At 58.8% G+C, this 23,774-nt stretch overlaps 1 protein-coding gene and 1 non-coding gene across 2 annotated transcripts in view; both read right to left on the reverse strand.

Annotated features, from left to right (window-relative positions):
* Positions 1 to 785: 785 nt before the first annotated feature.
* Positions 786 to 859, reverse strand: TRNAN-GUU (transfer RNA asparagine (anticodon GUU)). Its single transcript has one exon. It is a non-coding gene; the product is annotated as a tRNA-Asn (tRNA).
* Positions 860 to 973: 114 nt separating this feature from the next.
* The window catches only part of LOC128147304 (maestro heat-like repeat-containing protein family member 2B), a 29,421-nt gene continuing 6,620 nt past the window's right edge, over positions 974 to 23,774 (reverse strand). The window contains exons 10-35 of the mRNA XM_052799764.1: positions 23,134 to 23,241; positions 22,781 to 22,940; positions 22,359 to 22,399; positions 21,934 to 22,075; positions 21,193 to 21,245; positions 20,672 to 20,779; positions 20,304 to 20,423; positions 19,981 to 20,103; positions 18,978 to 19,139; positions 18,628 to 18,750; positions 18,240 to 18,307; positions 17,762 to 17,897; positions 17,561 to 17,656; positions 16,999 to 17,103; positions 16,661 to 16,784; positions 15,648 to 15,754; positions 15,056 to 15,208; positions 13,797 to 13,942; positions 13,404 to 13,566; positions 12,916 to 13,109; positions 12,163 to 12,300; positions 11,859 to 11,964; positions 4,803 to 4,902; positions 3,800 to 3,997; positions 3,302 to 3,374; positions 974 to 1,079 (exon numbers count right to left, since the gene is read on the reverse strand). Coding sequence (XP_052655724.1) covers positions 974 to 1,079; positions 3,302 to 3,374; positions 3,800 to 3,997; positions 4,803 to 4,902; positions 11,859 to 11,964; positions 12,163 to 12,300; positions 12,916 to 13,109; positions 13,404 to 13,566; positions 13,797 to 13,942; positions 15,056 to 15,208; positions 15,648 to 15,754; positions 16,661 to 16,784; positions 16,999 to 17,103; positions 17,561 to 17,656; positions 17,762 to 17,897; positions 18,240 to 18,307; positions 18,628 to 18,750; positions 18,978 to 19,139; positions 19,981 to 20,103; positions 20,304 to 20,423; positions 20,672 to 20,779; positions 21,193 to 21,245; positions 21,934 to 22,075; positions 22,359 to 22,399; positions 22,781 to 22,940; positions 23,134 to 23,241 — 3,153 coding nt within the window. The remainder of the gene's footprint in view (positions 1,080 to 3,301; positions 3,375 to 3,799; positions 3,998 to 4,802; positions 4,903 to 11,858; positions 11,965 to 12,162; positions 12,301 to 12,915; positions 13,110 to 13,403; positions 13,567 to 13,796; positions 13,943 to 15,055; positions 15,209 to 15,647; positions 15,755 to 16,660; positions 16,785 to 16,998; positions 17,104 to 17,560; positions 17,657 to 17,761; positions 17,898 to 18,239; positions 18,308 to 18,627; positions 18,751 to 18,977; positions 19,140 to 19,980; positions 20,104 to 20,303; positions 20,424 to 20,671; positions 20,780 to 21,192; positions 21,246 to 21,933; positions 22,076 to 22,358; positions 22,400 to 22,780; positions 22,941 to 23,133; positions 23,242 to 23,774) is intronic.

The following is a 23,774-nucleotide window of genomic DNA, read 5'->3' on the forward strand; positions in this document are numbered from 1 at the left end:
CTGCACCAGCTGCTAAGAAGAAAATTAACTCGATCCCAGCTGAAACCAGGACACAGGCAAAGTGAGATCATGCCTTTGGAGATGTGGGTTTGTATTGGGTTTGTGTGGCAAGGTTTTGGTAGCATGTTACTGTTAGTGTCTTTAGTGAAAGTAGAACTAAGGCAAATTATGTGCTGGGTTGAGCCCAGGTGGGAGCTAAGCCCTGCTGCCCAAGCTGGGCAGGCAAATCAGAATAAGGAACTGCTGCTATCAGTTTTCTTTCCTTCCTCTGGCTTTGCTGAGGGGGGCCTTGAGCACAAGTCTTATGAGGAGCGGCTGAGGGATCCGGGGTTGTTCAGTCTAGAAAAGAGGAGGCTGAGGGGAGACCTTATCGCTCTCTACAACTACATGAAAGGGGGTTGTAGTGAGGTGGGTGTTGGTCTCTTCTGTCAGGTGTCTGGAGATAGGACAAGAGGAAATGGCCTCAAGTTGAGGCAAGGGAGATTTAGGTTAGATATTAGGAAAAATTTTTTTACTGAGAGGGTTATCAAACATTGGAATGGGCTGCCCAGGGAAGTGGCTGAGTCACCATCCCTGGAGGTATTCAAAAAGCGAGTGGACAGGGTACTCCAGGGCATGGTTAATGCTTGGACTCGATGATCTTGAAGGTCTTTTCCAACCGAAATGATTCTATGATTCTATGACTGAAGAGCCTGTGTTTTTTTTCTAGAGCCGTAGGACGCTTTGGGTTGGAAGGGACTTTAAATGTTAGAAGGCTGTGGCATAGGCAGGCAAGAGGGGAGAGGCGTCCCTGGGTGGGCTCGAACCACCAACCTTTCGGTTAACAGCCGAACGCGCTAACCGATTGCGCCACAGAGACTCCCGAAGGGAGCTCCCTGGGGCTTCCCAACGGCAGGCAGATGTTTGGCCATTGCCAGGGAAGCGGAGCTTCCTCACGCGTAATGGTGACTTGGGAAGAAAAACACCACAACCCTCACTGCCCACCCTTCATCCTTGTCTCCCTGAGTGACGGACCTCCCCTCCCACGGCATTCCTGGTCGCAGTCCTGTCCCATTCCCTGCCCACCGCAGACCACCCATCTGCAAAGCAAAGGCGGGCACCAGATTAACTCCTCCTGGAGCCTTGCACAAGTGCTTAGACCTCAAGAGGCACAAAGGGGCCTCGGGGAGGTTCTCCCCTCCACAAGATGTGCTTCCTCAACTGGGGTTTCCATCATGTGCGCGTGCCTCACCCGGGGAGATGGGGAATGCCCTCTGCTGTGGCGTGGCTAGGCAGTGCTCAACATGCTCCATGAGCTGACCTGCCTCTCATCCTCCCTTTCACTCCCCCCACTTGGATGGACCTCAGGAAGCCTTTTGCTTCCTTCTAGGCTGGTTCATTCTTTCAATATCTGCAGTTCAGGAACTTGGCACCAAAGGCCTCGTTAACATGCAAAGTGCCACAAGAAGCCACATAATAGAATTCTAGAATCATAGAATAGTTTGGCTTGGAAGGGACCTTTCAAGTGTTACCAGAAGTCGGCACTTCAGAAACTCTCTAAGACTCAGTTCTGGAGTTTTAGAAAGCAGGCATTCTTCATTGCATCGCTGGATGCACGGGGGATCGTTCCACCTATCGCGCATACCAATTCTTTCAACAGTTGAGATTATATACAAAATGGACATACATATTCATGATTTTTCCTGGAAACAATTAACACATTCATCTGAATTCCAGGAACTCATTAATATATGTAAATGTCCTTGGTGCAGGCGCACTTGAGATCTTTGGTGATCTTCAGGGGTCCTCTGGTGGTCTTTGATAGTCTTCCTCACTTGTCCACTAGTTGACCCTTTTCTAGTGATTCTGCGTGGTTGGACACTACAGGTTTGATACAACTTATGCAAAAGAATGTTCATTAGTATCTCTACTATCTATCTTTTCTTGATATACATTCTTTTGTCACTAACCACACTGATGCTCTGCAGCCGTACCTGGGAGAAGGCAGCCATCGTGTCCTGTCCCTCTGACAATGCAGCAGGGAAGCCTTGCTCAGCAGCACGTCTTCCTACAAACTGGACAAACTGTGAGGGTTGTTCTGACAGATGCTTTGGATGTGCCAGGTTTTGGAGACTCCTCCAGGAAACTCACGCATGTGCACTGCCCTGCAGCCGGAGTCTTCCCAGAAGTCCTTCTCCCACACGGGGAGCTCAGCTGTCCTCCCACTGACCTCTCTCTGCCTCGCTCGTCTCCCCTCACTACCTGCAGGCAGTGCCTTCAGCCCTGCTGCGCTTCGCAGGGGAGCTGCTGCTGGGCAGAGCTGTCTCTCACAAGCGCTGCCCGCTTGCTGGGAGCTCCTCCATCCCAGGAGCCCGGCCCAGCTCAGGAGCAGAGGACCAGCCCAAGGCTTCACTTTCTCTGCCTCTTCTGGGCTCCCTGGAGATGTCTCAGCTCCTGAAAGGCAGCGGAGTCACCCTCGGGGAATGGACTTTTTAGCTGACTGCAGTAATCGCCAATTGTCCCTCTCTAAAGAGTGGAGAGAGAGCGATTCCAAAAGCATGGTTTGTCCTACCAGAGCGCAGATGTCTATGAGAGGTGTAGACGTTCCCCTCTGGGCACTGATATTCTTGGCCCATAACAAAAAGGACACACAGGCAGTGACAGGGAGGTGTTGGTTAAATGCTCTGGCTGGGCAGGGATTCAGCTGAAGCAATGCAGACATCTCATCCCCAGCTGGAAGCCCTGGGGATGAAGCAGGATTCAGATCCCCCCATGCATCCCACAGACCCACAGTGTTAAGGGATGTCAAGACTGGCCACCGCTTCCAGGCACTGCAGCCAATGACCCCTCCTACCATGCCCCTGGAGCCCAGACCAGTACCACCAGTACAGTCCTGCCTGGCTGCTGGAGCCCAGCCTGGTGCCTGGGGATCTGGAGTCTTTGCCCAGGCTGAGGGATGCAGCTGCCACTCTTCTGCTTGGAGGTGCAACTTCTAGCGAAGCTGAGCACGCATCCCAGAGATGCGCGCGCACACACACACACACACGGCTGCAGAGAGGACACTCACAGGGCCAGTCACACAGACTGCCACAGATGAAGTGCTGCCATCAACAGTACCCACATGGAGGACTCACATAAAACACAGAGACAGCCATGTCCCCTCCTCCTCTTGGGCTGCCAGAGACAGGAGGTCACTAGTGCAGGCACACACACAACACACTATACGTTCACAAGCACACGCATGTTCATGGATCCCCAGAGTACTGGCACAGCCTCTCTGCCCTGCCAGTACCCCTGCCCGGATTCCGGCCCTCTGACCCACCCCACGAGTCGCCTACTTGCTGACTGGTCCGTCTTGGTGCTCCCTGCAAACGTGCAGCACTCACACATTTGTGCTGCAGGAACCACACAGCCACCCAGCACAGACCCTCTGCCCACCTGATATCCCAGCCAGGGCCCAGCTGCACTGGGACCCACGCCAGTAGCTGGCACCACAAGCCAGGGGTGCCTACACCCCCTGGTTGACTCCAGCAGCTGGCACCCAGTCCACCGACGCCAACCCCCCCAGTAGCTGGCACATAGTCCTTTCAGTACACATCCACACAGGATAGAGAGTGAGACTGTGCAGAGAGATCGTTAGGAAAAGATTTAATAAGAACATAGAAGAAGACAGGACAGACATCATCTGTGTCCTGCTACCAATCACTTGTCTCTGGACAGACTCCGGTGTCATCAGGCTGTCCGTCATCTGAAACTTCTTCAACAAGATTAGAGGGGACGAAGCCTCTTGTGCCATCGGTCAGCTCTCCCACGTACCAACCATCTTCACCCACGTCTCCAAAGATGTACATGTATCGTCCAGCAACTAGAGGAAGCTCTAGTTCAGGCCGCTCGTTGGGACCATTGAAAGCATCATAGCTGTATCGAGCTATGAGCGCTCGCAGCTCCGCCAGTTGTTTTCTCATAGCTGCCAGGACGATGGCCTCCTTGTCTGCAGCCCCGTTCAGCCTGGCGCGGCCTGGAAATGCTACGGTTGGATCTTTCTCTTTTCAGCCATTCAAGTTCCTGAAGTAGCTGCTGGTGTTGCTCGTTTAGCTTCTGAAACCAAGCCAGCTGGGCTCGAAACAGCTGCAGGGTTTCTTGGTGTTCCCCATGTGCTTCTGCCTGAGCCCTCGGCAAACACTTGCCTTGCTCTTCCTTCCTCTGGAGCGCTAACTTTGTCTCCTCAAGTTCCTTCCCCAGCTGTTGACTCCTTTCTGCCATTTCTCTCATGGCTTCCAGTTTGCGCTCTGCCTCTTCCAGCTGGGTTTGAAGACAGACCTTCATTTGGATGGCAGCATCTCGCTCCGCTGCCACTCGCGCCAGTTGCCCTTTCAGGTTGGCATTTTCAGCTCGAACGTGTTCTGTCAAACCCACCTGCCCACGGAGGCGAGCATTTTCTTCAGCCAGGCGGGTGTTTTCATTTGTCACCTCTGAGAGCTGCACCTCTAACTCCTCACCAGTTTGGCTGTGGGTGCCCACATGATCAGAGGCCTCTTCACCTGCAGCCACTTGGGCCTGAGGCTCCTCAGCTGCCTTCTCTGAGAAGTCATGCTGCTTGTCTTGTGCCAGCAAAGCTCCAGCAGGCTCTCCCATTTCTCCACCCCTCTGCTGAGGAAGCGATGCCGTGCACAGTTCCTCAGTGGGGCTTTGGATGGGCAGTGGCACTTGAGAGTTGATCAGGCAATCAATGGTCGCCTGCAGTTGCCTGGATCTTTCTCCCAGCCGTGAGGCGAGGGCAGCTAGGCGAGCATTTATCTGCTGCAGCCTCTCTGCCTCCTTGCGCGCTTCTGGAGAGCCTTCCTTTTTCAGGAGGCGGTTCTCCATCTCCAGGGCACTCTGTTGCCTCTCCAGGTCTTCTAGAAGGCGCCGCAGGCGGCTGCTCTGCTTCAGGAGCACCAGGTCTGCCCCCTCTGGCACCTGGAGCTGAGCATCTGCCACAGCCTTGCATGTTGTTTGCTGCCCAGCGTTGCGGCTTTCCGGCGGTCTTTCCTGCGGTGCCGCCGGCCCCCGTCCCACAACGCCCCGCGCCATGGCGTCGGCCACCAAGCGCTGCTGCCAAAGGTCACCAACGGTTGCGTTCCCTGGGTCTGCGAGGGGCGGCAGCCCCCCGACCCCGTTGCAGCTGCTGCCTCCCTTCCCTGTGCAGAAGCAAAGACAGCAACTGCCACGGCCGGGTGGCTGAGCATGGCCTTATATACCTGTCCTGCCCCCCTGCTCACAATGAGGGGTGGGGCAGTACGGCCTTCTATGGTATGTCCTGCCCCCATGCTCACAATGAGGGGTGGGGCAGTATGGCCTTCTATGGTATGTCCTGCCCCCCTGCTCACAAGGAGGGGTGGGGCAGTATGGCCCTCTATGGCATGTCCTGGCCCCTGCTCACAAAGGAGGGGTGCGGCATTTTACGTAAGAAAATGCCAAAAGACAAAGATGTCTCCGGAGACATGGGCAAGAGAACTTGACCCACGGACCTCTTCCGTAGAAGTGGGTTTGCTGCTAGAAGAAACCAGACCAAACTGGCTGAAAGCGACAACAAAATTGTGCAAACTCAGCTAATAAACATGCATTAAGCGTGCTTGGATGGGCGCGGTTGCGTGTACAAATTCTCGAAAGCGAATAGTAACAGGCGATATCATGGCCAAAGCCAACAGTTTGTGTAAATTGTAAATAGGAACACGTGAGTAGTTTTAGGGTTGCGTATAAGGACTCAAGAGCTGTAACACGGGGTCCTCCTCACGCTCCCAGCCGAGAGGCACCTTCATTGCCGGCACTAAAAAGGGGTTACAACTAGTGTGCACTTCTGCTGCCTTCTTTCCGGTACCGACACATGAACTAGAAGTGAAGAAAAAAATGCAAACAAATCCACTTTGGGAACATCTCTGAAGTCCTAACCCTGCAGCAGAGAGCCTGGGAGCTCTGAGATCCCTCCCTCTGCTCTGCATTTTGGCATTGGAGGTGAAATTACCCCCATCAGAGGCGTTGTTTTGATGTTCTTTACAGCCTAAAGCACCACACGGAGCAGGGGCTACACCAGGACACCTCAGGAGGGATCACGCTCCTCTGGAGCAAAAGCTTCGGTGTTCCTAGGAATCTCAGGAGGCTCGGCATGCCGATAGCTCCCTTTGTTCAGGGAACTGGTCAAATGACCTGTCTGCATTTCCCTGATGGTGTCTGAGATGCCTGGCTCGTGTGCGCACTCTGTGGATGCTGAAATGCGTTGAGCAACCTGGTCTGATGTCAGAGCTGACCCTGCTTTGAGCCTAGGCCTCTGAAGCTCCCCTCCACCCTGAATTGTCCCATGAGGCGATGACTTAGATGCCATCTATTTCGAGAAGTAGGTACATATTTAGATGTCTTCACCTCCCGCTGAATCCCTTTTCCAAGGAACACTGCAGGAGCTTGCAACACAAGCTCATGGAAGTGGCTGGAAGGGCCTGGCTGGGGGTCTCTAGCTGAGCCTCCTGCCCAGAAGGAAACGATCACCCACCCTGGGATCAGGTTGGCTGCAACGCTCCAGAGTGAAAGCTGAAGGCCTCCAAGGATGGAAATCACGGACACCCTCTGAGGGTCCAGCAGGTTTCTAGGGTGTCTTGGGACCACTTCTTCACACAGGTGCCAGGTAGGCCAACAAAGGTGATGCTCACCTGACTCTGGTCCTTGCAGAAGAGGGAGTGCTGATCAGGGTGTGAGAGACTGAGTTGTTCTCTCGAGCTATCTGTCTCAAAGATTGTTTGTTGTGAGAGAGTGGACTGTCATCTCAAGCCATTCATCTCAAGGATTGTTTGCTGTGATGGGCCACTTATCCCAGAGATGGCTTGTTTAAGCAGGGCACTTCTCTGTCCATAAAGACGATTATCAGGCCACTGAGGCATCCAGGGGAGGAGACAGGCCGGAGCCGGCAAAGCCTGCAGGAATGTGGAGGCTATCGTTGTCATGGAAACTGCAGTCTTTGAGATAAGGTACTGGTTTCTGGCATTGATCACGCAAAGGTTGTGTGATAGATGAAACCTGCAGCAGGTGAACAGTTCATGAACAGTATGTATGCGCGTGCATCGGACTATGCCCTACAAAAAAACGTGGAGACAAGCAGTGGTATGCACCCATCACCGAAGAATTGATGACTGAGGACCAATGGGACACTGCTGGATCCATGGTGGTGTGATGGTCTGACAAATTATAGTCAATGTTTCAAACATTCGTTAAAGAGCTTTGGTGGAGAAAATGGCCTCTGTAAAAATGCTGGACTTTTGTGAACAGGACAATGTGGCCAGAGGAGAGGGCCCCACAGAGGGTGGGACCACACTTCTCCAAAGTCACAATTCCTTATCTTAAGTGTCCAGGAGAAGGAGCACAGCATATGTGCCTGGAGGAGGAGGCCCCACGGAAGATGGGACTGTGCTTCTATCTTAAGCGGTCATGCCAGCAGAAAAAGAGAGGCAAGTCCGCAATGAACTGCCCCCCAAAGCTCACCGACCGATTCCAGAGAACCCCGGGAATGGGAACTGCGCCTGTCAAAACCATCGACTAACGCACTATAAAAGAAGGCAGAACGAGTTCTCAGTGTGCGCCCTCCGGAACTGGATCTCTACGCTGGCTGGACCAATGCTGGACCCAGGACTGGTGAAACCCTTTCCTTCTCTCTTTCTTTCTCTTTCTCCCTCTTTTCCACAGTCCCTACACCTCATCCTTTTAAACATAAACCGTTGACCAAATCTGAGACTAGGAGGGGATCTAGCCGCCCCTGGCTCCTCTTTGAGAAGGAGTCCAGAAAGCAAGGGGGTCTGCTCTGAAACTCGTGACTCAACGGGAGGGCTCTCCTTCTGGTACATTTCATGTTCCTTTTTCCATTTCTTTTTCTACACCTCCCTTCTCTTTTCAAACAGCGGCTTAATGACACGTTGCAAGGTTCATATTGATAAGTTCACTTGTACTGGGCAAGGTTAGCTAGGTTGAAAAAATGTTGATTGTTGTTTGAACTCCCCTGGTGTCATTTCACCTTAATTCTGACAAAGGAAACCCACGAACCTGAGTTGCTCCAACTTTGGGACGTGACAGGTGGTGACAATTCTTGCAACTGTATCCCGACTGCTTGCTTGATTTCTGCCTTTTCTTCCATTCTATCCTAGTGCTACTATTTTCTGCTTTTGATAATAAAAGCTCTTTTGGGTATGCGGCATTTGACCTTGCTTGTGTCTTAATCTTGCCCTTGGGATCATATCGACACCTTCCCTGACATTGGAAGGGATGACAGGGATGGAAAAACCATTGTCAGCCTTGGCTGTAGTGACCATGAAACAGTGGGTGAAGATTCTTGCCTCTTCAGGGGACTTTTGGTGGGAATCCCACGGGCAGCAGCACTCAAGGGTACCAGACCTCAGTACAGCTGGTCTTTCAGGCCTAGGGCCACCTCTGCCCTCCACCGAGGCACCCGGAGTAACCCCCTTGGAGGAGCTCTACATGTCTGCGGTGGGGACGTCTGTCCATGAGAGATCTTCAGCAGAAGGTCCCCTTCCATCCCATAGTGACCTGGGAAGCCAAGTCACCAGAGGCAGGGCTTGCTTTAGTCTTGCTTGCAGACCTTGAGTTTAGACAGTTCTCCAAACTCCTTGTTTCAGTATCATCCCTCTCTCCGCGTCTGCCCTCTTGATTCAGCTAAGGATGTCATTCTCCAGCCTGAGGAGCAAAAAGCGTCGACCAAAACTCTCCTCCCTCCTCTGCCAGGCCCAGCCTTGGAAACCAGCTGGCAGCGGCGTGAGCAATAACAAGGGGTGGGAAGTTTAGGCAAGGGACATGGGAAGTTTAGGCAAGGGGCACGGGGAGGCATGGCCCTGGTGAAGGCTGGGGCCTGAGACAGCATTCCCAGAAACAGTCATGGACATCCCTCCCCACACCTTCTCCTCCCTCCACCCCCCAGACTAGTCAGGCAGCCCCAGCTCCAGCTGTGCTCCTCTGGCTCCAGCTGTGCTCTGCCCCTCGCCCTTCACCTTGAGGTGCAATGGGTGAGGAAGCCCCCGTGTGTCCCAGAGCCTTCAGCCCTTGGATGAGCAGACTTCCCCTCAGCCCTCCTTCCTTGCTGGAAGGCCCCCACCCGTCTCTGCTCCCTGGGGCGCAGGGCGATGGGGCCAGACCATGGCGGGAAGGCAGGGAAATCTGCCAGGCATTGCGGGGACACCCCAAGTGAGGTGGGGTTTGTCCTGGCCTCTGGAGGGATTTCTGCCTGAAGTTTTGAGAGCAGCAACAGGGACAGCCACATCGGAGTGAGTCGCCCATGGTGCCTCTTCTGCTCCCAGAGCAGGGAACGTCCCACAGCCCAAGCTCTGGGTCCCAGCACCCCCTCCCAGCCCTCCATGCACAGGCAGAGCCTGGGGACCCCTCACCTCCCACGGAGGTGGGCTGGCACAGTGGGACGGTGCAGCCTGGCCATGCCCTGGGGGACCACGGCTGTAGGAGTAGGGCCGTGCTGGCCTGGGGCTCCTGGGGGCACTCTGCCCCTGTGGGAGCTGGTCCTCACCTCCTGACCAGTGTCACAAGCTTCCCACCAGCCCCTTGCCTGGCCCAGAGCTTGCTCCTCTCCCACGAGTGGGGCAAGAGGGGGCTGCTGGGGGAACCGGGCTGTCAAGAGTTAGGCTTGTACTTGCTCAGAGGAGAGTATGCTCTCTAAATAGCCTGTCTTCAGCGGCTGCCGTGGCTGCTCTTGATGTTGTCCCGCCTAATACAACAGGCTGGCAGGCAGAGCTCAGCCCCTTTGAGCTACTGCCTACGGGAGCCTTCCCACTCCACAGTTTCATCTGTTTGCCTGGCCTGGCCTGACATGAGAAGCCTCCCCCAAAGACATTTATCTCCAGGGACTCCACTCTGCAGCAACCTCTCTCCCTGTCTCTCTGGCTTCTCGGTCCTTTGCTTTCTTTCACGACATGCAGCTGAACCAACGCGTCCGATCCATGCAAGTAGCAAGTCAGCGGCGGGGAACCAGGAGTTAGCAGCAGGTCTGAGCAGCTCTGTGCGGTTGGGAGGAGGCTCAGGCCATGTGAGGGCACTGCAAAGCCCGACGTGCAGGGGGCCAGGGCTCCCGCGTGCCTGGACCCGACCCCCTGCAGCGGCAGGGCAAGATGGGTTCCCTCCGAGCCCCCCTCCTACAAATGCCTGCCGTTGGAGAACGTCCAGCTCAGTCGCTTGCCCTGTGCCTGGCACACTCAGCTCCCAGGACTGCCGGAGCCCTCGGCACTGCAGGTGCCTAAAGGAAACTCCTGGCCCCAGCACCAGGCCTGGTGGCCGGCGTAGCCCACCTTCTTCTCCCATGGGGCAGCACAGGTGGGGAGGGCTGTCAGTCTCCTCCCTTGAGGCGGTGCTGCCTCGGATTGGTCCCCTCGGCTGTCACTGTGCCCTGGTTTGGGGCCCGCCCTTCCCTCAGGGCGGCCTCTGACTGGCCCCAGGCCTCAGGCTGCCCAGGTGCACCTGAGGTGATGCTCTCTGTGATTGGCCGCCTGCTGCGGTGTGCTGCCCGCCCTCCCCTGAGGCGATGTTTCCTCCGATTGGCTGCATGAGATTGCTCCCTTGCTCCTCCCATCCCGTGATGGGGCAGGCGGCTTATCAGTCACCGGTGTGCTTTGCTATTGCCAGCTCTGATTGGTGGAGCTGGCATGCCCCGCCTCCAACCAACACTGCCCCCCCCCCCCCCCAGCACTGTGCCTGGCTTTTTGCACTCTTGCCACCTTTCCTGCAGGCCTCGAACCTTGACTGGTGGGTTACCTATCGATCACATGCCTTGCCCCCGCCTCCTCAAGTGCGATTGGCTGTCCTGGGTCCACTGACTCCCCAGGGACTGCTGGGGGGAGGTTGCCAGGCAACCAACTCCACCTTTAGGGCTGAGAGCCTCAGGATGGAGCTGTGGGCCCTGAGGAAAGGCTGGGGGTCATCAAAGGCGGGTTTGGACCCTAAACCTGAGCATTTCGGCCCGAAACATGAGGCTCTGGGCACTACAAAGGACAGGCGTTCAGTTTGGATCACACGTGGGGTGGGACCCGCGGGACAGGGGGCTGAGGCTCACAGGGGCTCGCAGCCGGGCCAGCGTGCACAGCAGCCCAAGGGACAAAGCCCCGTCTCTGCTGGTGGTCTCCCTGTGTGGAGCTGCCCCTGCCCCCTGCAGATGTGCAGAGGCTCGCTGGGGGTGAGGAACAGCACCAGTGGGGCCTGGGTTAACGGGCAGGGGTCCGATGGGCCAGCCAGATGCTGGTGATACGGTCGGGGCTGTCCTGGGCTGTTCCCTGCACCAGCGCGGGCTGGTGCTGGAGGTGGTCATGCCGCGGTGGGAGGGGTGGCGAGGAGATCCCCATGGGCAGTGGGAGGGCACGGCAAGGCCCCAGGACCCCACGGGGAGACCCCTGCTCTGGGGTCTGTCCCGGCATGACTCCATTGTCCCCAGCCCGGGAAGATCTGAGAGGGGCCCCACAGCTGGCAGCCCCCAGCCTGGGTGTCACCCACACGTTGTCTCACCAACCGCGGGGGTGCTATTAGGGAAAGAACAGATACGCTCCCCTTTCGGTGTCTTTTGATGAGCTTTAATTAAGTCCGTGGTGCTGGCTGGGGCCAGGCATTGCGGAGGGATTCCTCTAGCGCCTGCCTCACTCGGAGGTCCCTGTCGTCCTGCGGTCCCGAGAGATCTGGAACAACACCACAGGCAGCGCCGTGGGGACCTGGTCCCGGCCAGGTGCTCCCCTGGCCACCCTGCTCCAGGGAGCCGTTCGCCAGGGATCTTCCCACAAAAAGAGACATCCCAAGCAGCAGTATCTCAGTAAAAGCCCTCTGAACCCTTCCTTCCCCATCTCCTGCCTTACCTCAGCAAAGAAAGCTGTAGCTGTCACCCGCAGTTTAACTGAGCAGGAATCCAGCCACGGCAAGAGGTTCTTCACCAGACAGGGGGAGACGAGCCCAGCGTGGAGCAGGACCCTGTGCAGGGGTCACAAGCGAGGGACACACAGTTACCCAGGAAGGCCACAGGCCGGGCCTCCAAAATTCACTTGCGCCGATGCAGACACTATTCTTCAGCTCCCGACGGCTTCCCGGGCACGCCGGGAGGGTCCCAGCGGCCATTTCCCTGGGCACAGCCCTGCAGGAGTTGGCCAGATGCATCCCTGGGGCTCTTACCTGCTCAGGAGACACACCCCCTCAGGGTAAGCCAGGGGGTCTTCCAGGCGAGCCCACACTCCCCAATTCACGAGCAGCTGCATCCATTTCTGCGCCATGCATTTGCCCAGCACCAACTCTAGAGCTGAAAGGAAAACCCTGGCAAAAGAAACAAAACGCAAAATAAACCAACCCAATCAAACAAAACAAGTCCAAATAGCACCACCGCCAGAAACCCCAAGAACTCTCCAATCACAGCAGGTTAGGGGAAGACTGATCTGCAGCAGCGCTAAATACCCCTGGAATGATGCTTCACAGCCTTCCAGACTGCAGCTAACGACACTGGCATTTTCTTCATGCCCCAGACCCACCGAAGCAGAAGAAAACCCACGCCTCTAGACCGACTCCACGCTACTTATCAGCCAAGGCCAACACCTCATACCTCTTCCCACCAGCCTTTGGCCAAGAATGACACCAGTGCCCGCAAGAGTCACTGCTCCCAGCGGGGGTCCCTTGAGGGAGCGCAATGCTATTGTGCGCGCAAGGGTACGCAGGAGGCAAGATGACGGCCGTCCGCAGTATGAGCTGCGTATGACCTTCCTGCCTGGGAGCTGGAGTTTCTCCATGAAGGAACAGAAGTAAAAGCAACCACGACGACCGCTTTCCACATGTAGGAAGTGGGGCAGGCGAAGCCCTCCCTCAGCCCCACAAAGGCACATGCCTTGGCACGGGGAACTGAAGCCAGCCCCTCCATCTGCCCCTTCGGCTCCTTACCTGCACGGCTTCTCCACGTGCATTTGGCACTCGAGGAACAGTTCTCCCCAGCTGCTCATGAGCAAAAGCAGCCTCTCCTCACCCAGCATTTCACTGGCCCACCTCAGGAGGCTGGGAAGGAGGTGGGGAAGCAGTTGCCTGAGCTCCTCCGTGCTCCTCAGGGCAAGCACCACCTCGGAGATGGCACAGGTGATCTGCGGAGAAACGTGACCAAGAACCACCTGTTCAGGGAAGGCCTTTTCCCACCAGCCTGGTTCCCCCGCGTGCCCGGGGTGGGGGGTCACTGTCCGCAGTTGTCACTTCTGCGACAGCCTTGTGCCTCAGGAGTACCAAACTGGCCTGGCTCCCCACGCTCCTTGAGGCCGGCCCAGCACAGCGCCCTGCGAATCTCCACGGGCACCCGCAAAGGGCACCCGACTCCCTTGCGCCCAAGTATGAGTTAGCAAGCAGATGCCAAGCTGCAGAAATGTGTCTGCCGTTGAACGTACCGTCAGAGTCTCCAGAGCAGTCTGACGGTCGTGCCGCTCACAAGTGGAGGAGCCCGTCCCCGGGCGGTCGTTTCCTGCTCTGTTTAGTTTCTCCGCTAAGCACCTCAGGATCCGAATCCCAAGGATGCTTCTCCCCAGGCTCCTCCACAGCTCCACCGTGTCACTGCGAGGGAAGAGACGTTCACCCCTGAGCCCGCATCCTTGCGGTCCTGCGGTGCCCTCAAACCTCCTCACCTGCAATGGGGCTTACAACGCCCCACTCACAGCAGAGACACAAGCACGCAGTCTTGCTCGGGCAGAAAAAAAAGACCTGCTTCTCAACGGGACCCCCCAGGGCAAGGAAGCTGCAGGGTCCCTGTTTGACTACAGTGGGGAGGTGGGTAGTGCACGTACCTGTCCATGAAGAGACTCTTCTGGAGGAGACTGCTGATTACGGGCTCCTGGTGAAAGCGGGTGAGGAGAAACACTGCATGGAGCAGGAAGGGCCTGTGGGTGCTCTGCTGCATGTAGCTGTAAAGGGTGTCCAAGATTTTTGGCACCTGAATGGAAGAAGAGGAGAAAGAAGGGCTCGGTGCATCCTTTACCCCCTCCTGTGGGGCCCAGACACAGTCATTCAGCACATGAGTGATGCCTGCTCCCTTGACACAGAGTCCAGATCCAGCTCGAAACCTCACGCCTTCCACCCTGCCTGACCCTGGCTCACATCTGGAGCCCAGTGTGCTCTTGGCAATCGTGCGCATGCACGCGCACACGCGTGCACACGCTCACACGCACAGCCTCAGTCGCTGCGTGTGCCTGGGCCCAACCGTATGAGCAGCTGCGTGCCCTGTGTGCACACAGAGGACTCGGACCCATTTCACGCTCAACGCTTGGCTAACTCTCCCCATGCGTCTGTAGCGATGCAAGGCCACGAACAAACACGCTCTTCGAGACCCTGAAGATGCCTTGCAGGGCCTCTGCAAGGGCACGTGTCTCCTTCCAGAGGAACCCAGTTCTCCAGGGATGCTTTTCCTTGCCTCTACCCTCCTGAGACTAACTTGAGTTAGTCTGCACTGCTTGAGCCACTGGTGGCCCTAGAGCCCAAGTGGAGCGCAGCAGAGCGTGAGCGGAGAACAGGAGCCTTGAAAGGGCAGGCACAGCACGAGGCCAGAGGCTCCCAGGCTACAGATGGGCAGCAACTAGTGGCTAAAGGAAGGGCACCTCACAGGCTGGGTAACCCCACAGTCGGGGAAAGCAATGAGAGCAATGAACAACTATCCAACCTGTGGAAAACCTAGCATGCCCAGCAAAGCTCAGAGTAGATGGAATTGGGGACCAGTGAAGAAAGAGAAGGGTGAGGTGGGTCCCGGGGCAGGGAGGACTGACAGTGACCCCAGAGGAAGGGGAGGAATGGCAAGGTTGGTGCCTCCCAGTGCCTCACTCATGGGAAGGACCCGGACCAATGGCAGACTTTGGACAAGAAGTGCCCATAGCCTTGTCACCAGCTGGAGCAGGCGCCAGCAGCGGGTGCTAACGCACGACTCGGACCATCAGTAGCCCCTTGGCTCGGCACACAGGCGGCATTTCTTGAGCCCATGCCAACTGCACAGGGTGTAGTGCAACAGCCAACAGGAGAAAAGACAAAGTCTAATGGAAAAAAAGCTCTCCTTTACCTCCTGGACTATTTCCTTTCTGCATTCCACCAGGAAGACGAACACCCACTTCCACACTGCTCTTGCACATGGGGGCATGACATGCAGCAAGCTGCCCAGGACGGCAGTCAGAAAGTCCACAGCCTGTGCTGCAGGGATGCATCTGCAAACAGCCTGGAGAGAAGTCAGGAACAGGAGAGCCCGCGTCACAGCTCTGCCCCAGCGATTCCGAAAGGAAAGGCAACTTGACGGGACCGTTAGTTCAGCAGTCACAGAGGGGCCAGTCACTTGACCCTCCTGCTGTGCCTACAGTGCTGCTTACATCTGGTGCCGCTAAGCGATTTGGAAGTGTCTACCCCTTGTTGTTTGCTTATATACCGAATTTGTATTCTGACAAGAGCACTCACGCACACACACGTGTGTGCAAACGCACACATCATGGTGTCTGCTCCAGCGTGCCTAAAGGACGGTCTTGTCTCAAAGCCTCCTGTTACTTGCTAACAACAGCTGTCCTGGACAGCTCGCTCTGGAGACAGAGACTCTGGAGGGGAGCAGGGAGACGTGCAGGAGCCCAGGAGCTGGGCCCCCACCCCACTGTTTTGGGGCCAGTTACCTTTGTTATTTCGGTGCAGGTCTCTGCCGAAGTCTCGGTGTGCGGGCTGTTCAGCTCCTCACAAAGGCACCAGATCTCATCTGTCTGCGGCACCTTCATTCTCTTGGCTGGAACAAACAGCAGGAGAGGAGTCACGTCTACAGAAAGCCAACCTCTGGCCCCAGATACCAATAAAGGAGAACCCAAGTGGTGGCAGGGAAGGCCACAGGGAAAGCCAGGGCCCTCCTGAACGTGGGGCAGCGGGATTTCCTGAGCCCCATAAATGGCTGACATATCCCGGGCTGGAAAGAGCCCTCTTCCTCCTTAAACCATTTGCTGGGGCTTCAGGGTTTCAGCAGCCTCTGCTCCTAGCAGCTGCGTCCCCTATTCCCACACAGGCCACCATCGTCTCTGGGAGGCAGGAAACCTCCCTGTGACTTCCTCAGCACAGGCAGACCCTGCTGCCTGAAGAGGAAAGGGTGCAAACACAACCCTTTGCAGCACGCTCTGGGCCTGCAGCTCAGATCCCTCCTCCCTGCCCAGTTTGCTCTGGGCAGCAAATTGGTTTCCTCTCTTGTGCTCAACAGGAGATTTCTTCCCTGCCAGGGATGACTTTGGAGACTGCCTGGGTAGCTGCCTGTCTCTCCAGGCTGAGGGCAGGGAGCGAGGGGGAAGGCAGCCTCTGAAACGTCAGGGACCTCATCCGAGCGAGCTGTCTGACCACCCTCTGTCTCTCCTGCAACGTGGAGGGGGACAGTCCCCAGCATTGGTGACAATGTCCTGCTCTCAGACAGCAGTGAGGGATGGCCCTGACCACCCAACCTCACGCACGCCCCGGGGAGGTGGGACTCAGCAACACTCTCTCAGGGATCCTTCCTGAGATGGGCAGGGAGGCAGAGGGCTAACAGGGTGGGGGCACAAAACCAGCCGAGCACATTGCCTCCCCCTTCCCTCCACGGGACCCCGGTGGCGCCAGGCCAGGAAGGCAGGGAGGATCGGGCTGAGCGAGGCTGGGAAGCGCCTGCTCTCCTCACCTTGCATTTGGAGAAGGTAGCCAAGGCAGACCCATGCCCTCTGGCGGCACGTGGCCAGGCAGTCGCTGGTCAGAGACCCCAGCAGTCCCACCAGGGAGCCGAAGTGCTTGTAGGGACATCCTCTCTGCAGGGGACAGCAGCAGGAAAAAGGTTGCAGGCAGCCCCAGCGCCCGCTCGCCTCTACTGCCCTGCGCAGCGACCAGGCAGAAGGGCAGGCAGAAGGGCTGCCCCGTAATCCCAGGGGCCCCGAAACCCAGCACCCAGCCAGGCAGGGCTCCTTTCCAGGGCCACGAATGGTGGGAAGGGGGCACCAGGGCACGCGGAGGGTCCCTACTCACCATGAGCTCGCATCGCTCCTTGCAAGCGCCCAGCACGTGGGTGAAAACCTGCAGGGCTCTCTCCCGCTCCCATTCTTTGGCTGAGGTGAGCCAGCCCTTCAGGACCTGGGGCAGGGTGCATCTCTCTCGCAACGGGAATCTTTCTCTCCCCGAGATCCCTCTCCCTCTCCCTTCTTCTCTGGCCCCTTCCTGGCGCATCCCCCGCCCCACCAAGCACTGGCCCCGCAGCCTTCACTGCCTCGCGCTCTGCAGCCGCCTCTGCCCTGCGTCAGGTCTTGCTGCCCTGCTGGCGTCTCCCCGCTCTGGCCTTCCCCCCAGGGCTGCTCTCGCCCAGCTCAGGGCTGGCTCTTGGCTTTCCCTCCATCAGGGCCCACTTCGCTGCCTGTCCTGAGGCTGCAGTGGCCGGGCGCTCCTGTCCCCCAGCCCCGGCCGGATGCACAGCCCCAGAGCAAGGAGCCAAAGCCCCATTTGTCTGTGGGAAAGGTATCCACCTCCTATCACCCACTAAGGTCTCGATTCTCTGCCCTGGCAACGCTTTCCCTGTTGCCCCGTGGCTACTCACGTGGACCACGTCGTCAAAGCAGGCAGAGGTCGCCTCAGCCTCCAGAAGGGTTTCTATGAGGTGGCCCAGATCTTCCATGCCTCTCCTGTGCAGAAGCTAAAAGCAGCAAAGGAGAGCTGAGGTTATGCATCATGGGGGCTGCCAGGGCGTGCTGAGGGGGGATCCTGACCCAGAGGTGGGCAGGCGCTGGCCGGTGCGTACCTCCATGTTCACAGCTGCCCTCACACTCTTCCTTCCCTTTTTCATCCGCTCCTCGGAAGGATGGGACAAAACACTCTGGCAGCACACTGCCAGCAGGTTGCGATTTTCCTTCCCGCTCAGAGGCGGCCTCAGCTTGCTGGCCAGAGGAAAAAGGGAGACAAAACAGAAAGGGGATTTACTAGCCCTCTCCAGGGTGGCTTAAACCACAACTGGGTCCCTCCTAATCGAGGGCCCCAAATCCAACGCCCCCAGCCCATGCCAGCGAGCACTGCCTTCAGCTCCAGCAATTCCTACCTCCTCCCAGGCAGCAGGCAAACCCCCACCAGCAGGTTAAGGAACCCCTGGGGCTCCCTTCTTCTGGGAGACACCTGGAATGGGGAACACCCTCCCACTCCACAGCCCCAGCAGCTCCTGGCCCCATGCTCAAGCTGGGCTGGGGCACACTGGGAGTGCCCAGAGCCTGGGGAACAGACCTCACCTCAACTCCTCCAGGGCCTGAAACACTCCATACACCAGCGAGTCCCAGGGCTCCCTCTTTATCCAGGCCTGCAAGTCCCAGAGACAAGCGCAGAGTTGGCAGCGGGCAGGGACACGGGACAGCCCTCCCGCCGCCCCGGGGACAGGCTCTGCTGCCAGGCCTGGGCAGACGCTGCCCCATCTCCCCCACGGAACCCCAAAGGCACTGCAGGAGGGACCCTGCTCCTCAGCCACAGCCACCCAGGACCAGCACCCAAGGGCCCCACCAGCTCCGGACACAGCTCCAGGAGCTCGCGTGAAGCCGAGAGACCATCGTGCCTCTGGGGAAACCAGTCTGACGGCGCAGCCCACAACTCCCCCGTGTGACGGCTCCAGCTGCGGACACTCACCAGCAGGGTCCGCGTCGCCTCCTGCTTTAAGGAGAGCTCAAAGCTGCCGCAGTCGCCCACAGCCTGGATGGCACAACTGACCTCGGCGATGCTCTGCACCAGGGCGAGCTTGAGCTGCAAGTCCTGAGGCCAAAGAGAGCAAAGCACCCCTTGAACTCTTTGAAGAGCTGAGAGGTGGAAGAGGAGCATGGGCAGGGGGAACCCACGGAGGGCTTGCATCTGGACGTTGAGGACAAACCCCTCCTTGGGAGGTCTTTAGGAAGAGACCGCCCATCTCGGTACACCCCAGCCCCGAGGGGCCGGAGCTGGGGCACCCGGGCATCCCCACCCTACGCGCCCTGTGCTCCTACCCTCTGTTTATCTCTGGACAGCCTCAGGATGTTGCCCATGATGTCTTTATCCACACAGGTGAGCAGCTGCTCCTTGGGGGCGTGCAGTGCGATGCCGCCGTAGGTGCGCATGAGAGCAGCACGAATGGTCTGGGTTCTCTCCATCTTCTGCCGCCGCTGTACCTGTGTCGACAGAGATGCCCTGAGACGTCAGCCCCGGGACTCCTGCGGGCTCCTGCGGCAGGCCCTGCCCCGCACCCTCGCCAGCTCCTTGTTTCCCCCAGCACCTCCCAGCAGCTCCCCAAGCCACTCCTCAAGCTGCGAGGGCTGGGGCCGGGAGTTGTTCCCACCCCGCAGCTTGAGTTCTCTCTCTTGGAGAGGGAGGAGGTGCAGCCAGCATCGCACACGCTGCCGGCTGTTATACCACTGACTCGAGAGGTCGGGGAGCTGTCTGGAACCTTTCTGCGGACAGGTACCCGACATAGCCTGTCACGGTCCTGCTCAGAACCGTGCAGCCTGTGCGGGTCAGTGGCGCAGATGAGCCCGGTCTGCTCACCTCCCCAGGCCAGGCTGCACTGCTCTCTCTGCAGGGCCCTGCCCTGCCCAGAAAGGCTTCCCCACAGCCCCCAGGTGGGGAGCAGAGCCAACGAGACCTCACCAGGCTCCTGCTCCCAGCCCTCAGCTTTGAGGAAGGGGCAGAGTGTCACACTGCGCCCACCCCCTTGTCACCAGCTCCTGCTGAAGTTAAGTCAGGGCAACGTGGCTGCAAGCAAGCAAGCAAGCAAGCAACCGCTGCAGCTGCCCCAGCTGGGTGGCTCTGACCCACCAGGTGCCAAACCCCATCCTCTCCAAAGACACCTCGGGGGCCCCAAGGCCAGGATGTCCCCTCTGAAACACAGGTCTCGGGTAGCTCTTCCAAGAAGGTTAATCTAAAGGCAGCTGCCACAGTGTGGCTGCTGCAGGTGTACAAGTGGAAAGGCGGCCAAAAAAGGAAAGCCAACCAGCAACCCCCTCGTTCCTTTACCTTCCAGCCCGTGGAAGCCTGGTAGGACCAGTCTCTGGTGAAAGTGGCAGAGAACATAGTCACCGTGCCCAGGACCAGGTGGAAGTGGCTCTCGGCAGCGTGGGACACAACAGAAATCATTCCCTGCAACCACAGAGAAACGGGGAGTCGGTTCCAGTCCAGGCATTCAGCCGTGGCCAGCGACAGTGGCCAGGCAGGACGTTGCAGCAAGCAGGAAACAGCAGCAACGGGGAAAGCAAGGAGGTCTGGAGCTGGGCCAGGAGCAGCCCTCCCTCTCCCCCAGGAAAATCCAGGGGATGCTCAGGACAGGAGCATCACCTCACCTTGGCCTCAGACAGCTCCACAGGGTTTGTGTCCCGGAGGAACCTCAGCACCTGCCCTTGGACGTGTCTGAGGTCCTGACAAGCTGCCAGCACCGTCCCAAGAGCCTTGTACAGGAAAAGCTGAAAGAGAAGAAGCCGAGCCCGAGATGCAGTCACGGCCCGACCCGTCAGGAGAGGGCTGGCCCCAGATGGACCCGACCACCTCCGGGAGCAGGCAGAGCCGGCCACGATGCCAGGCTGTGGCCAGCCGCTGGGGCAGCCCAGGGGAAACGCCTTTTGGGGACGAGGGAAAGGAAAGCAGTGAAATCTGCCTGCGTGGGCAGAGCACCAGCGCCAGCTCCAGCCCCAGTGCCGGGCAGGACACACACCTTCTCCCAGGAGCCGGCAGCAGAGCTGCCCAGCCGCTGGCTCAGCTCCTGGCTCAGGCCTACGGTCCAGGCCTCGTCCTCGACGGGCTCCAGCGACGCTCGCAGAAACTGGTGTGAACAGGAAAGGAAGCGAGTGTTCCACTTGACCTTTCCAGGCTCACGTGTCCCGGGACGCTGCGGGGGAGAGCTGCCGGGAATGGCAGTCTCTTCCCCCACCCCACCCAGCCCTCTTTTTTCTCCTAACGCCTCATGTGAGACCCCCCGGCAGGCCGGACTTAGAGGAGGAGGCAGTGCTAAGGCGCGTGCCACAGCGTTAGAAGGCATTAGCCATCAGCCGTGGCATGTGTGCAGGCAGCAGCTCCTCTTGAGTGGGCAGGCACCTACTGCCGGGGGAGGCGCAGGGTGCTCAGGAGGTGCCCCCACCTCCTGGTGCCTACACAGGCAGCCCCGAGCTTCCTCCCACAACTTTGCTCCCTCTTCTCCCCCCTCGATTTGTGACACCCCCCGCGAGGATGCTGTACCTTAAGCACACGGCGCTCCCACTCTGCAGAGGCCAGGGAGCTCTCAGTTCTGCCTAGGAAGCAAGAGGAAGCAAAAGCTCTCGCAGCTATTTAAGCTCACACCAAAGACGAGTCCGGCACTCTCCTCTGCAGTCCGACCTCCCAAAAGTCCCAGGCCATCAGGCCGGAGAGGGCCTACGCGAAAGCCCTTGCGAGGCCAAAGACACGGGAGGGATCCCAGGGGCAGTCCTCAGAGGCATTGACTCAATCTGGGGAAGGACGCACTGACCGCAGCAGATCCCCACTGAGCGACTGCAGCTCCCAGAACAACTCCAACCACCCGGTCCCAACACACGTTTTCTCCCGAACCACCCACTGCCTTTTGCCCATTTCCAGCCCTTCTCCCAGGCTACTGCCGAGGACAGCTGCTGCAAACCTCGCCTGGCCTGGGGACTTGGTCCTCCAAAGCCGAGGGCTGCACCCCCGCCAGGAGCACCAGTCCCGTCCCTCTCCCAGACACCATCCTTGGGTGATGCCAAGACCTGCCCTCCGAGGGGACATCAACGGCCCCGTCCATCCCCTGGGCCGAACTGGTGCCAGGGGACAGCTGCCCCCAGCCTCAGCACCGGCTCCCTGGAAGGGGAAAGGCAGCGGAGCAAGTGCTGGGGAACTGGGGGCAATTCCCCTCCGTCGCGCCGGGCAGCTGCGTTTTCCTGCCCCCCTCCCTCCCCTCCAGCCTCTCCCTCCCCACCTGCACTTTACCTTCCAGGTACTGCAGCAGGAGGGGGATCTCGGTCGCCCACGCCACCCCCAAGCCTCTGTGGATCCTGCCGTGGAGGGCCTGCAGCAGCTGCAAGGCAGCGACTGCGCGTTCGCGGCTCGGGTAAGGAGCTGCCGCCACCACCTAGAGGAGGGCAGGAGAGAAGGGTCGCTCCTGCCGCCAGAGCCACAGCTTCTCCCAGGAGGGAGCTCGGGAGGGAGCTCGGTGCCGCTTGGCTGGCAGCAGGCAGCCGATGGCTTCACCCAGGGTGCTGCCAGCCCTGAGAACGGAGTGGGATCCCTGACGGGCTCGGGCATGCTGCCTCCTGCTTGGGGGCTCCCGGCACTGGCCTCAACAGCATCTCTACCCCGGGATCTCCCACCACCCCTGGCCAGAAAAGCTCTTTCCCCAGGGCCCCGCTACTCACCAGCAGTCGAGCCAGCAGGGCCTGGGGAGCCGGCAGCCGGGCTGTGGGGAGGCAGAAAGGCTGGCTGAGCCGACGAGCCTCACACCTCCGATAGCCCCACACAGGGCTGAGGGCTGAGAGCAGCTGCGCTGCAATAGCGCTGGCTGGGGGGCTCCCCAGGGCTGCCCAGCAGGAGATGAAGGCAGCTCCAGCACGGCCAGGAGCGAGCCCCGGCTCACCAGGAGAGCGCTGCGAGCAGGAGAGCCGGGCCTCTGCGCCGGGCAAGGGGCCACGCAGGGCAGAGCGCCTCGTGCCCAGCAGCAGAGCCTGTCTCTGCCCTTTGCTTTTCCTGGGCTCCTGCTCAGGGCTGGTGGGGCGCAGGGAGATGCGGGCTGGCCTGACCCCTGGCCAAACCCAGCAGCAGCACTCGCTGGGGCTCCTACCTTGCTCCTGGGAGTCCATGGCATCCGGCTCCTCCTCCTCCTCCTCGCACCCCGCTCTCTCCCGTCTCTCAACCAGGGCTCGGAGACAGCGGGAGAGCGGGATCAGCATGCCGCTGTACTGGGCTGGCACCACGTACTGCAGCAGCCTCGGCCACAGGAGCTGCAGAGAAGAACCGGGCAATTCGCCACACTGGCATTTCCACTCAGCTCGAAGACGAAAAGGACGGGCTGCATTTCCCTGAGCCTGGTGCGCTTCAGCGCACGAGGGGACAGGCTCAGGGCCTGGGGGAGCACAAGGAAAAATGTCCTGAAGGCAAGAAGTGGCCACAGCAGCAGGGCAGAGGGCAACTTACTTTGGTCATCCCTCTCAGAGTGACGTCCAGGGAGCCCAGGATGTCCATGCACAGGGCTCGAATTGCTTTATCCTCTGGGTTTTCCCAGGCAAAAAGGCCTCCTGCCACCTGTAAGACAGAGTTGGCAAACCCCCAGTTCCTCTCGGCTCCCAACTGATGAGGCTCAGGCACGCCTCACCAGTGCTCCTCTTGCTCCTGTGCCCGCCTCCCTCCTGAAGGCCAGACGGACCCAGCTCGAGGACCGGGTCCCAGACCCTGGGAAGGACTGGGAAGCCTGGGAGCAGACAGTGCCGCTGCTTGTCTACACGGGCCCCTGGGGCCCAAATGCTGCTGTCGTGCCACCAAAGCAGAGGTGAGGAACGTGCCCTTCAGCAAGGCTGTGCTCAGTGCCAGCCCTGGAGGCAGCACACCCAGCCCGACGGATGTGGAGGAGCACCCAGAAGCCCTTTCCTTTGCCCTGCTCCCAAAGCAGAGCCTCCCCGGGCCTCAGAGCAAAGCGACGCACATGGATCTCCCAGCTAGAGGGAAGGTCCGGCCAGAGGGAACGTCCTCGGCCAGTCAGCGGGAGGCTCGGCCGTCCCCAGCTTTCACCTCCTGGGCACCCGGCTGAATGCTGGGAAATGCTCACCACAGGGACTGCC

This window comes from Harpia harpyja, chromosome 10 (genome assembly GCF_026419915.1).
Source record: "Harpia harpyja isolate bHarHar1 chromosome 10, bHarHar1 primary haplotype, whole genome shotgun sequence".
NCBI classification, from domain to species: domain Eukaryota; kingdom Metazoa; phylum Chordata; class Aves; order Accipitriformes; family Accipitridae; genus Harpia; species Harpia harpyja.